We start from the raw sequence: 11031 nt of genomic DNA on the forward strand, positions 1-11031 counted from the left end.
GAAGTGGCGCTGTGGCTCAAGTGGTAGAGCGCTAGCCTTGAGCTGAAGAGCTGAGGGACAGCGCCCAGGCCCAGAGTTCAGGCCCCACGACCAGACCCCACACACACACACCAAAAAAGAAAAGATGGTTAATTGGGCCTGAAAGTCAAATTTAGCAAAACAATGTTTTCCAGTGGAAACCCATATGAGGAGCTGGGAATGTGGCTTATTGGTAGAGTGCTTGCCTAGCATGCATGAAGCCCTGGGTTTGATTCCTTGTACCACATAAACAGAAAAAGCCAGAAGTGTCACTGTGGCTCAAGTGTTAAGAGTGCTAGCCTTGAGCAAAAGCAGCTCAGGACAGAGCCCAGGCCCTGAGTTCAAGCCCCAGGACTGGTAAAAAAAGAAAGAAAAGGAAGAAAGGAAGAAAGGAAGAGAGGGAGGGAGGGAAGGAGGGAAAAGAAAAACCCAGGTGAGGGAGAATGGAGTAATTGTGGGAAGACAAGCCACAGACTCAGTCTTGGGGAGAAGTTTGAAAACATGCATTAGGGCTGCAGGTGTATTCTGCCAGGTTCATCTCCTAGAAACTGCAGCAGGTGGAAAGCTGTTTATAGCAGTATTCCTTGTAATAGCCAGACATTTGTCAGCAAAATAGATTAATAACATGTGGCATCTGCATACAGGAGAGTATTAGGAAGTTAAAATGAATAAATTAGAACTCGCTGAATTAGCACAGCTATCCAAAAGGCGAACCCCAGGAGCATGCATGGTTTGTCTAGGTATTTTCTGCATCTGTGGACTCCTCCACCTTCGGATCAAAAATATTATTCAAAAAAGTAATTGCATTGTGCTCCCTGATCACAGATAACAACAACTTCCACCGCATTTGCACTGTGTATGGTATTACAGATGGCCTAAAGCATTCGTAAGGATTGTCTAGGCTATATGTAGATCTGGAGCCTTTTATACAAGGGGTTTGAGTACCCCTCGATTTTGTTATCCAGAGGGGGTCCTGGCAACAATCCCCCACAGATACACAGGGACCCTGTATTTTTTTGTTGTTGTTATTGTTTTGTCGGTCGTTGGGCTTGAACTCTGAGCCTGGGCACTGTCCCTCAGCAATTCAGCTCAACACTAGCACTCTACCACTTGAGCTACGCCACTTCCGGTTTTCTGGTGGTTTATTGGAGATGAGTTTCACGGACTTTTGTGCCCAGGCTGGCTTTGAACCTTAATCCTCAGATCTCAGCCTCCTGAGTAGCTAGGATTACCCGCGTGAGCCACTGGCGCCTGGCGACCCTGTAATTTCTTGAACCCTGCAGAACATGTCTTGAGTGGTGGTCTCTGGAGAGGCAGTTTCGCGTCTTCACCTCTACCTGTGATGCTAGATTTCTCTTCAGACAGCAATACAGTGTGAAGCCACAGCCTCTCCTTCCGAAGCAGGGGAAATGAGGGTTCAGGTTAGATTCCCAGCAGTGCATCTCTCAGCTGTGGTTTTTCTGGGGGAAGGTGAGGTGTCCGTCATGGGACTTGAACTTGAACTCAGGTCCTGGGTGCTGTCCTTAGGCTTTTTGCTCAAGGCGAGCACTCTACCACTTTGAACTATAGCCCCACCTCCGGTTTTCACGAACTTTTCTGCCCAGGCTGGCTTTGAACCTCAATCCTCAGATCTCAGCCTCCTGAGTAACTAGGATTACAGGCGTGAGCCAAGGGGCCACCAGCTATGGTCTTGGTGAGGCACCGTGGCCCAGGAGGAGAGCTGGGGATGGCAGGCTCAGAGGAGCAAGCCTCAATGGGCTTTCTCTTAGTTACTTCCCTAACCCCCATCCCTGGTGACCCCAGCCGCAGTTTCCCCAGGCTAAGCCCCTAAGCGTGATGGGAAACACAGAGTTAAAATCATAGGCACGATGTGCCAGGCCTGAGCGGGGGTCTTAGTTATCCCTCCCACAAGGCCCTGCGCTCGCTCCTGTGGCCACCTGCATTTCATTTACATGAAACTGGGAGCAACTTGCTCTGCCACACCAGGCAGCTTCCTCCTGCTCGGCCCTCTCCCCGCACCCAAAGGGATCCTTCCAGGAGCCTTTGGTAAACACAAGGGCGCAGGTGGCTCACGCCTGTCATCCTAGCTACTCAGGAGGCTGAGATCTGAGGATCACAGTTCAAAGCCAGCCCAGGCAGTAAAGTCCGTGAGACTCTTATCTCCAATAAACTACTAGAAAACCGGAAGTGGCGCTGTGGCTCAAGTGGTAGAGCGCTGGCCTTGAGCTGAAGAGCTGAGGGACAGTGCCCAGGCCCAGAGTTCAAGCCCCACAACCGACCAAAACCGTCCCAGGAATGACGGGGTGGAGGGGTGGGGGTGAGGGTGAGGGCTTCTTGAGCTGCGGTGTCAGCGACCTGGTTGGTGAGCACAGAGAACACAAGCGCGCTAGGGAGGGGGCGTGGCGAAGCCAAGAGTGGGCGGGGCTGCAGCAGATAGTGGGCGGGGCCTGAGGGCTGAGTTGGTGCCACGAGGGCTTGGCAAGGCCTGCAGGGCATAGCCAGAAGGGAGGGGGGCGGGGTGAGAAGGAAAAGGTGAGGCCAGGACCTTGGCAAGAGAGGAAGGAGCAAAGGAGTGGTGAAGTGAGGCCTGAGAGGCCAGAAGCTATTGATTCCTTATGAGTCGGGGGAGGTGGGGGCAGGGATTGTGGGGCTTGAACTCTGGGCCTGGGCGCTGTCCCTCGGCTCTTCAGCTCAAGGTTGGTGCTCTGTCACCACAGAGCCACTTCCAGTTTTCTAGTGGTTTATCACGGACTTTATTGCCTGGGCTGGCTTTGATCCGTGATCCTCAGATCTCAGCCTCCCGAGTAGTGAGGATTACAGGCCTGAGCCAGCAGGGCCCGCCCGCCCCGCTTGATTAGGAGTCTTGGGGACAAAAATATGTGCACATGTTCCATGTAATATCTTTGGAATATTTCCAATCTCCTGTTGATTGTATCTGCTAATGTAGAAGTAAAGGACAGACCAACTATATTGCCATACCGGTTTCTGGCCAAGATTTTCATAGCATCCTCGGATGGATGCTGACTCTGGTGTCTGGCTTCTTGAGCCCAACAGGATGCTTTTAAGGTTCCCACGTTTGATGGTGATTTGGGTCAGTGTGTTAAGTCTTCCTTCTTGCTGTGGGTATAAACCACAGCTGTGGTCAGCCACAGGTCCCCACTAAAGGGCATGTAGATTGTTCCCAATTTGAGTTGATTGTGTAGTGCCCACGTCGCAGGACCCCCACCAGGAAGACCAACGAGAGTCAGACGGTCCAACATGCAAAAGCAAGGTTTTATTTAGACGGGCTGCAGCTCTGGCCTTGTCCTATACTCCAACACAGCGGAGCCTAGGAGGAGAGCCCCGAGCTAAAGATTTGCAGGGCTTATAAAGGCAAACAACCAGGTGTTTGGATTACCATAATGTGTTTCTCTGCTAGCTGAGATAAACAAGCAACAAATAAATGGTCACTGCCTCAAAATGGAGTTACTTTTACCCTTCAGTTGTATGAAGCTGATGTAAATAGATATCCTAATTTCTCCTCCCACTTTTGTTGACATAACTTTCTAATGTCTCTTTAATAAATCAATATTGTCTATGTAAGGAAAGTTACAAATTGTTTTGTGTGCCAGTACTGGGCTTGAACTCAGGGCCTGGGCTCTGTCCCTCAGCTTTATTGCTGACACTCCACCACTTGAGCAACAGCTTCTGGCTTTTGGTGTTTAATTGGAGAAAAAAGTGTCACAGACTTTTCCTGCCCAGGTTAGCTTCTAACTGCAATCCTCAAATCTCAGCCTCCTGAGTAGATAGGATTACAAGTATGAGCTACTGGCATTTGACTTATAAAATGGCATTTTTAAATGACAAAGGAGGGGCTGGGAATGTGGCTTAGTGGTAGAGTGCTTGCCTAGCATGCATGAAGCCCTGGGTTTGAGTCCTCAGTACCATATAAACAGAAAAAACCAGAAATGGCACTGTGACCCAAATGGTAGAATACTAGCTTTCAGCAAAAGCAGCTCAGGGACAGTGCCCAGGCACTGTTCAAACCCCAGAACTGGCAAAAAAAAAAAAAGGAAAACAGTAATAAGATGCCCACAAGGTTTGAGCTAGAAGTTGATACCACCTGCCTGTGGACCTATCATGGCACTTTTAGGACTCCTGTCATTCCTTTGACACTGAGCCGTGCACCAGGAAGCTGGGAGTGGCAGACTGAAGTGGCTGTCATCTAGAGCACACTCAGCAGGAGTAAAGCAACTGTCACCCAGTTATCCGTGCAGGGGCAGGGCAATAGGTTCTCCAGGCTATCACTGGGCATGGCTTCCAAGCTCTATCCATAAGCATAACAACTGTGGAAGCTTGGACAAATCAGTCCATCTCTCTGAGTCTCTGGAGAAGGCAGCTTGTCTGCATCTGTCTACCAGGTGGATGCTGCAGAGCTTAGCCTAGCCTCCCTCTCCAGGCCTTTTTCTCCTTGAGGGAAACACATTGGAAAAACTTGAGGATGGAAGTTGTGGTATGTGAATTCATCAAGAAAGTCTTTTTTGTTTTTGTTTTGTTTGCTGGTCATGGGGCCTGAACTCTGAGGTGCTGTCCCTCAGCTCTTCAGCTCATGGCTAAGCCACAGCGCCACTTCCAACTTCTTCTGCTTATATGGTGCTGAGGAATCGAACCCAGGGCCTCATGCATGCAAGGCAAGCGCTCTTCCACTGAGCCACCTTCCCAACCTCAAGAAAGTCTTTTTTTTTAGTATCACTGTGCAGCCTTCTGACTGCTTGGTATGACAGGCTAGCATCACAATGCCTGGTGCTCACTCACCCACACTTGCACACACCCATGTCCTGCACAACCAGTCCTGGAGCTTGATCTCAGGGCCTGAGCACTGGCCCTGGGCTTTTTTGTCCAAGGCTTGTGCTTTACCACTTGAGCCACAGCTCCACCTTTTTTTTTTTTCTGTAGGTCGTTAATTGGAAATGAGAATCTCATAACTCCACTAACTTCAAACCTCAATCCTCAGATACCAGCCTTTTGAGTAGCTAGGATTATAGGCATGAGCTACTTATGCCTGGCTATGCATTTTTTTTCTTTTCTTTTTTCTTTTTTTTCTGGTCAGTTCTGGGTCCTTGAATTCTGGGCCTGGGCGCTGTCCCTCAGCTCTTCAACTCAAGGCTAGCGCTCTACCACTTGAGCCACAGCGCCACTTCCAGATTTTTTTGCTTATATGGTACTGAGGAATTGAATCCAGGGCCTCATGCATGCAAGGCAAGCACTCTACCACTGAGCCACCTTCCCAGCCCACTGGCTATGCTTTTAATCTGTTTATTTAAAGAAACGTGCTAGTGGCTCATGCCTGTAAGCCATCTGGGAGGCTGAGAACAGGCAAATCACAGTTCAAGGCCAGCCTAGGCAAAAAGTTGGTGGGATCTCTTTTCAACCTGTTCCTGGGCATGGTGGAATGTTCCTGTTGTCCTAAGCTAAGTGGGAGTCTGAGATTGGGAGGATCATTTTTCCAATCTAAGACAGGCAGACCAGGTCTGTAAAGAAGCTGGACATAGTGGCACCTGCCTATCATTCCAGGTAGGACAGGAAATTAAACAGGCAGATTAAGGTCCAGACACACAAAGGCAGGAAGCAAAGCCTTCATCTTAAAACCAATAAGTACAAAAAAGGCTGGAGGCTCAACTCAGCCTGCCTAGCAAGTACAAGGCCCTGAGTTCAAGCAACAGTACAGCCAGAAAAAAGAAACAATTGAACAAAGGACCAGCTCTGCTGAAAACATTTTTCTAGTTGGAAACATGAGCTTCATGAAAATTAAACTTCCAGAGACAGGCCCATTCTCTTCCTGGGGGATGGAGGTTCTGTGGGTACCACCAAGACCACTTCCTTCTCCACAGCAACTATCACCAGCCACAGCGCAGTGCTGGGAAAGCCCATGTTGAGGGCTGGGACCTTGTCTCCAGGGACAGGAGCAGTGCACAGTCCTGCCGGCTCCACTGTGGCCCATGGCCCTCCCCCAGCACTGACTGCCCTTTGGTTGTAATTACAGATACCTGAAGCCAGATGTGGACAAGAAATCCAAGCATAAGACAGCAGTGAAGAAGAAAACCCTGAACCCAGAGTTCAACGAGGTACGAAGGGCTGGCACGGCTTCTTGAGGGGCCTTCGGACTCCCCAAGGGGTGGGTGGGGATCTAGAGGAGTGGGGGTTTGCACTGCAGGAGCTGGTGGTAGCAAGAAAGGGGTGAAAAGCAGATAGGAAGGCCTCCTCACAGAAGGGGCGAGGCCCCCCTATGGGTGGGAAGTGGCCGGGAGGCTCCACCCTCCCAGGACGGGGATCTGAGCAGAGGGAGAAGGATCCTAAGGGGAACCTGCGCCACAGCTAGCAAAGGAGAGACTCCACAAAGCAAAGCCAGCCCAGAAGTCAGGTATGAACAGGACCCCCCCCCCCACACACACACCCCCCCACACACACACAGCAAGGGCGCTCAGAGCCACAGAGGCTGTGGATGAGGAGATGGAGACCTCGGCTGAGCTCTTACCTTGGGTGAGAGCTGCCTGCCCACCTCCACCCCTCCTTGCCCTCACCATACTGCACACCCCTCCCCCCCATGTGGCCCTGCCCTAACACTCCCCTCTGCCCAGCAGGAGTTCTGCTATGAGATCAAGCATGGTGATCTGGCCAAGAAGACCCTGGAGGTCACAGTTTGGGATTATGACATTGGAAAGTCCAATGATTTCATCGGTAAGGGGACAGTGGGAATGGATTTGGCCCCTCCTTGCTGGTCTCTGGGGAAGCCTGGGGCTATGGACCATCTGTCCCCAGTGTAAGGTGTTTCAGATATTGTCCCAGCCTGTCCCATGTGACAAGTGACAGATCCATAGAGTGGCGTCTGAGAGTGAGGTGATCTGATGGTCAAATCCTGGGGCTGGACTCTTGAGCCCATGTGGCCCCTAGTGGCTGTGACACAGTAAGCCTGCCACGGCCCTACCCTTTCTCTCCTCTTCTCCCACCTTTACTACTAGGATTTGAACTCGGGGCCTGGCACTTGCTAGGCAGGTGCTTTAGCATTCAAGCCATGCCTCTAACACGTTTTGCTCCAGGCCCTGAGCGGCCTCAGCTCACGATCCTCTCAAACAGCTGGGATTACAGAAGTGTACCATCATACTTGGCTTACTGGAATGGGGCCTTGCATTTTGCCTTGCTGGCCTCAAGTTGTGATTCTCCCAATCTATGCCTTCCAAGTATCTGAAATTACAGATATGAGCCAGTACACCAGGTCTTCTTTCCCTTTTCCGATCCCCATTCCTCAGCCCCTAACACCTACCATGCCCCCTTTCCCAGCACTGTCCCCATCCTAGTGGAGAAAGAGCAGGACCTGGGGCTCTGACATGGGGGGATGGGGAGACAGAGTACAGCTGAAAGCCAGGCCTGTGCATTCACAGAGCCTGGTGGGCAGGGGAGAGCCCGCTCCTGGTACAGACTCTGGGAGGAAGAACCTCCCAGGGCCTCTGGTCACGAAGGCCCCCGGCCCTCCCTCTGGCCCCTCCTGCAGGCGGTGTGGTCCTGGGCATCAATGCCAAGGGCGAACGCCTGAAGCACTGGTTCGACTGCCTGAAGAACAAGGACAAGAGGATCGAGCGCTGGCACACACTCACCAACGAACTCCCCGGGGCAGTGCTCAGTGACTGACTGCCCACCCTGCCACCCGGCCGCACAGGCCAGGCCCTGGGCTTCCTCAGCTGCCACCAAGGGCTGTGGCCCCAACACTGGGCAACCTTCAGAATACCTGCTCGGACACAGAGCCACTGCAGCTCCACGGCTTGGAGAACCCAGTGCCCAGCCACTCAGAAAGGGAGGGGGACAGGGACGCCAGAGCCCGGGGGGTCCAGGATGGCCAGTGGCAGGAAGAGGCCTCAGCACTGCCTGGGACTGGCTGAGCTCCATGCTCTGGTGGAGCCAAAGAGAGCAGAGCGGGGAGGGTGGGGAGGCACAAGACGGGACGCTAAAGGCGAAGGCAAAAGCGGCGTTCCGCCACATCCATTCCCCTTGTGCTGCGGGCAGGTGGAGAGCCAGTGAGCCAAGTATAGCGCAGCTCCGAAGGCTCCAGCGGACAGGAGTCTGCGAGTCCCAGGGAGGAGAAGTGAGCCGTCCATCTCAGCAGGGAGCCGAATGCTGGCCTCTACAACAGGGGGGCGAAGACCACCAGAACAGCTGGCCCCTGCAAGTGGTGTTACTGTGGCTTGCAGGAAAGTAGGGAAGGCTTCCTGGAGGAGGCCGTGCTTAGCTAGGCCTTGAAGGACGATCAAAGTTCTAGGCAAAGAAGACGACAGTCCAGGCAGTGGGAGCAGGGCCTAGAGGTTTGGAAGGGAGGAAAAGAATGGGAGTAGGAAGGTGTGTAGTCTTGGAGTCACTGTAGAGAGCGGCATTCCTGGGGAGGGGGAGGAATGCAAAGTTCCATGCTCAGACTCTTGCTTTCCCGTTCTGGTCCCTTTGTCCTCCTGAGGAGACCTTGCTAAGTTGTCCTCAGCTACAAGAAGAGGTTTCTTTCGACCGAAGAAAACATTCCTCCATGCCCCTTTCCCATCCCTCTGGGCTCAAGCTGGTGTCAGGCCCCTTCATGGCTACCCTGGACATTCTGTTCTAAGGTGGCCACGATGCCCTTTTCAGGAGTATCAAGTGGCAGTCCAGGAGGATCTTGTTTCCAGAAGGCCTGTAGAGCTGCCTAGGAACTAGGAAAAAAGAGACCCTACCACGCCAGTCAGTCTCTCCAGGAAGAGTTTGAGAGGATCTCAATTGTAGGATCCAAAGCCCCAACCTTCAGGAACATTGATTGGATAAACAAATGCAGAACCAAGGAGTTTCAATCCATTCTTGTCTGACTGAGCCCAGACGTCCTGAGGAGGGCAACCCAAGGCCCTAGCATAGCTGGTACCAGGATCCAAGGCCTCTGGGATGACAGCTTGAATCCCAAATCATTCTCATCCCTTTTCTAGTTGGCAGGGAAAACATCTCCAGTCCCCCCCTCCCCTGGCACTCTTGCTGTGCGTGGAGATGGGTTTCCCATCCTGAGGAAAGTTTTGCCCTGTGTTTGGGGGGGCAGCAGACACTGTCTTCACAACTCTTGGGTAGGTGGGAGAAAGTGTGATAGTTGGCCAAAGCCACACAGCTGGGAGAGGCAAACCAGGTCTCAAACCCTTTGGTGAGGACTTTGCAGGTCCTTACCTCCTGGGGTACTGGGTACTGAGTGTGGTCTGTTAAATTCTGGAGATATGGGGTCTTGTCTCCTAATTGGCTCTGATACCATCCTGCCACTTCAGGTTTGTTCTGTGGTCAAGGAGCTTGAGGCAAAGGCCCTCTTCTATGCTCATAGCCAGAATGGGGACTGTGTGGTGGCCTATATTTAAGGGACCCTGTGTATGGGTGAGTGCTGGATACATCCTCCGCTTCATGTTCTGGGCAGCCAATCCAGACAAGGAAGTGCAAAATGGCCCCACTAGAAGGGTGTGAACCCTATCTAGGATGACTTTCTTATAAGACACTTGGGGCACATGGGGTCCAGCTGAGCCAAGAAAGCAGGATTCCCAGTACCCAATTCAGGGCTTTCTACTACCCCAGGCTGTACAGGAGTGGACTTGGCCATGAAAATGATCCCTGTTGGCCATAAGACAGAATGGGCGCTGTCTTCTGACTACCTTGCTCAGGTGTAAAATGGGGAGCTCAGCAGGAGCCACTAGGAATGGCAAAATCTTCCCTTGGGTCCTGAGACTATTCTAGGCCTTGTGCACATTGCATTTAAGAAGAGTGCTTTGAGAAGCTGCAGAATCGGCTCTGCTTTTGAAGGGCATCTTTCCTTGGGCCCATTACTCACACAACGCTTTTTTTCCCCCCTAAAAACAAAAGTCCAGAATTATTCCAAAGTCAGGTGTCAGTAACTAGGTCTCTGCCCCGCCCACCGCTACCACTAGCCCATCCGGGATGGGCCTGTCTTCCAACCCTGAGGCAGTAACCACCTGACCTCTAGTGGCGAGAGGGAGGAACTGCACCTCCCCGGCCCGCCGAGCTCGGGCCGTGCATGTCCTGCCCTTTGTTCCGTCTCAAACCAAGTGAACCTCCCAATGCATGGACTCTGGCTGTCGTCGACGCAGACTCTCGTGCACTGCTTAACTGTTTTGCTACCATGTGACGGCTGCAGAAAGTGTCCTCAAACTGCAGCCTCACCCAAAATTTTTGTACTTTTCGTCTGGCCTTCCCAAAGGTGTCCTTTTTAAGTCTTATTAATATTTATAATGGCATATAATCCAAAGTAAATGGAAATGTCATATTGCAATATTGATGTGGGATTCATTTTAGCAGATTTGGAGGATGAATGGCTGGTTGAGGGGAAGGCTACTTACTGGAGCTTTCCTCTTAAGAACCCACTGGAGGCATGCTGCTGTTACAGTTGGGGAAACTGAGGCCCAGGAACATGAACATATAGCCAAAACTCATACTCCAGCCTTGCAAGACTTTGCATAGCCAGACCAATACACCTGACCTGTTGGCATCTGCGTGTGTGTCCTGACCACACACAGAATGAAATGTGGGAAAGTGGCAAGCAAAATGACTGGGCAGAATCAAAGACATGAATAAAAAGGATTACTGGGCACCAGGAGGAGAAGGGGCTAAGACCTGAGAATGAGGAGGGTATGAATAAGGAGATAGTGAAGGTGGCCCAATAGCTCAGTCTATAATCTTAGCTACTTGGAAAGCAGGGACGGAGGATTATGGTTTTGTCAGCCAGGGCAGGAAAGTTGAAACTTCATGTCAATGACTGAGTGCAGTAGCACGGGCCTGACATCCTCAGTGACACAGGGAAGCCTAAGTAGGAGGATCACAGCCAAGCAGAAACCAAGACCTTACTTCAGAATTAACCAATGGAAAAAGGGGCTGGAGATGTGGCTCATACGGCACAGCACCCACTTTCCAAGTATGAGACTTGAGTACTCCAGCACTAGAAACAAAGAGAAACCATTATTTTGTGTGTGGGAAGGAGGAACA

General features: G+C 51.6%; 1 protein-coding gene across 1 annotated transcript in view; it reads left to right on the plus strand.

Annotated features, from left to right (window-relative positions):
* The window catches only part of Doc2b (double C2-like domains, beta), a 23680-nt gene extending 13401 nt beyond the window's left edge, over positions 1-10279 (plus strand). The window contains exons 6-8 of the mRNA XM_013016308.1: positions 6041-6122; positions 6639-6735; positions 7547-10279. Of these exons, the coding sequence (XP_012871762.1) occupies positions 6041-6122; positions 6639-6735; positions 7547-7683 (316 nt within the window). The 3' untranslated portion in view covers positions 7684-10279. The remainder of the gene's footprint in view (positions 1-6040; positions 6123-6638; positions 6736-7546) is intronic.
* Positions 10280-11031: the final 752 nt, after the last annotated feature.

The sequence above is a fragment of the Dipodomys ordii genome, unplaced genomic scaffold (genome assembly GCF_000151885.1).
Source record: "Dipodomys ordii isolate 6190 unplaced genomic scaffold, Dord_2.0 Scaffold31, whole genome shotgun sequence".
NCBI classification, from domain to species: domain Eukaryota; kingdom Metazoa; phylum Chordata; class Mammalia; order Rodentia; family Heteromyidae; genus Dipodomys; species Dipodomys ordii.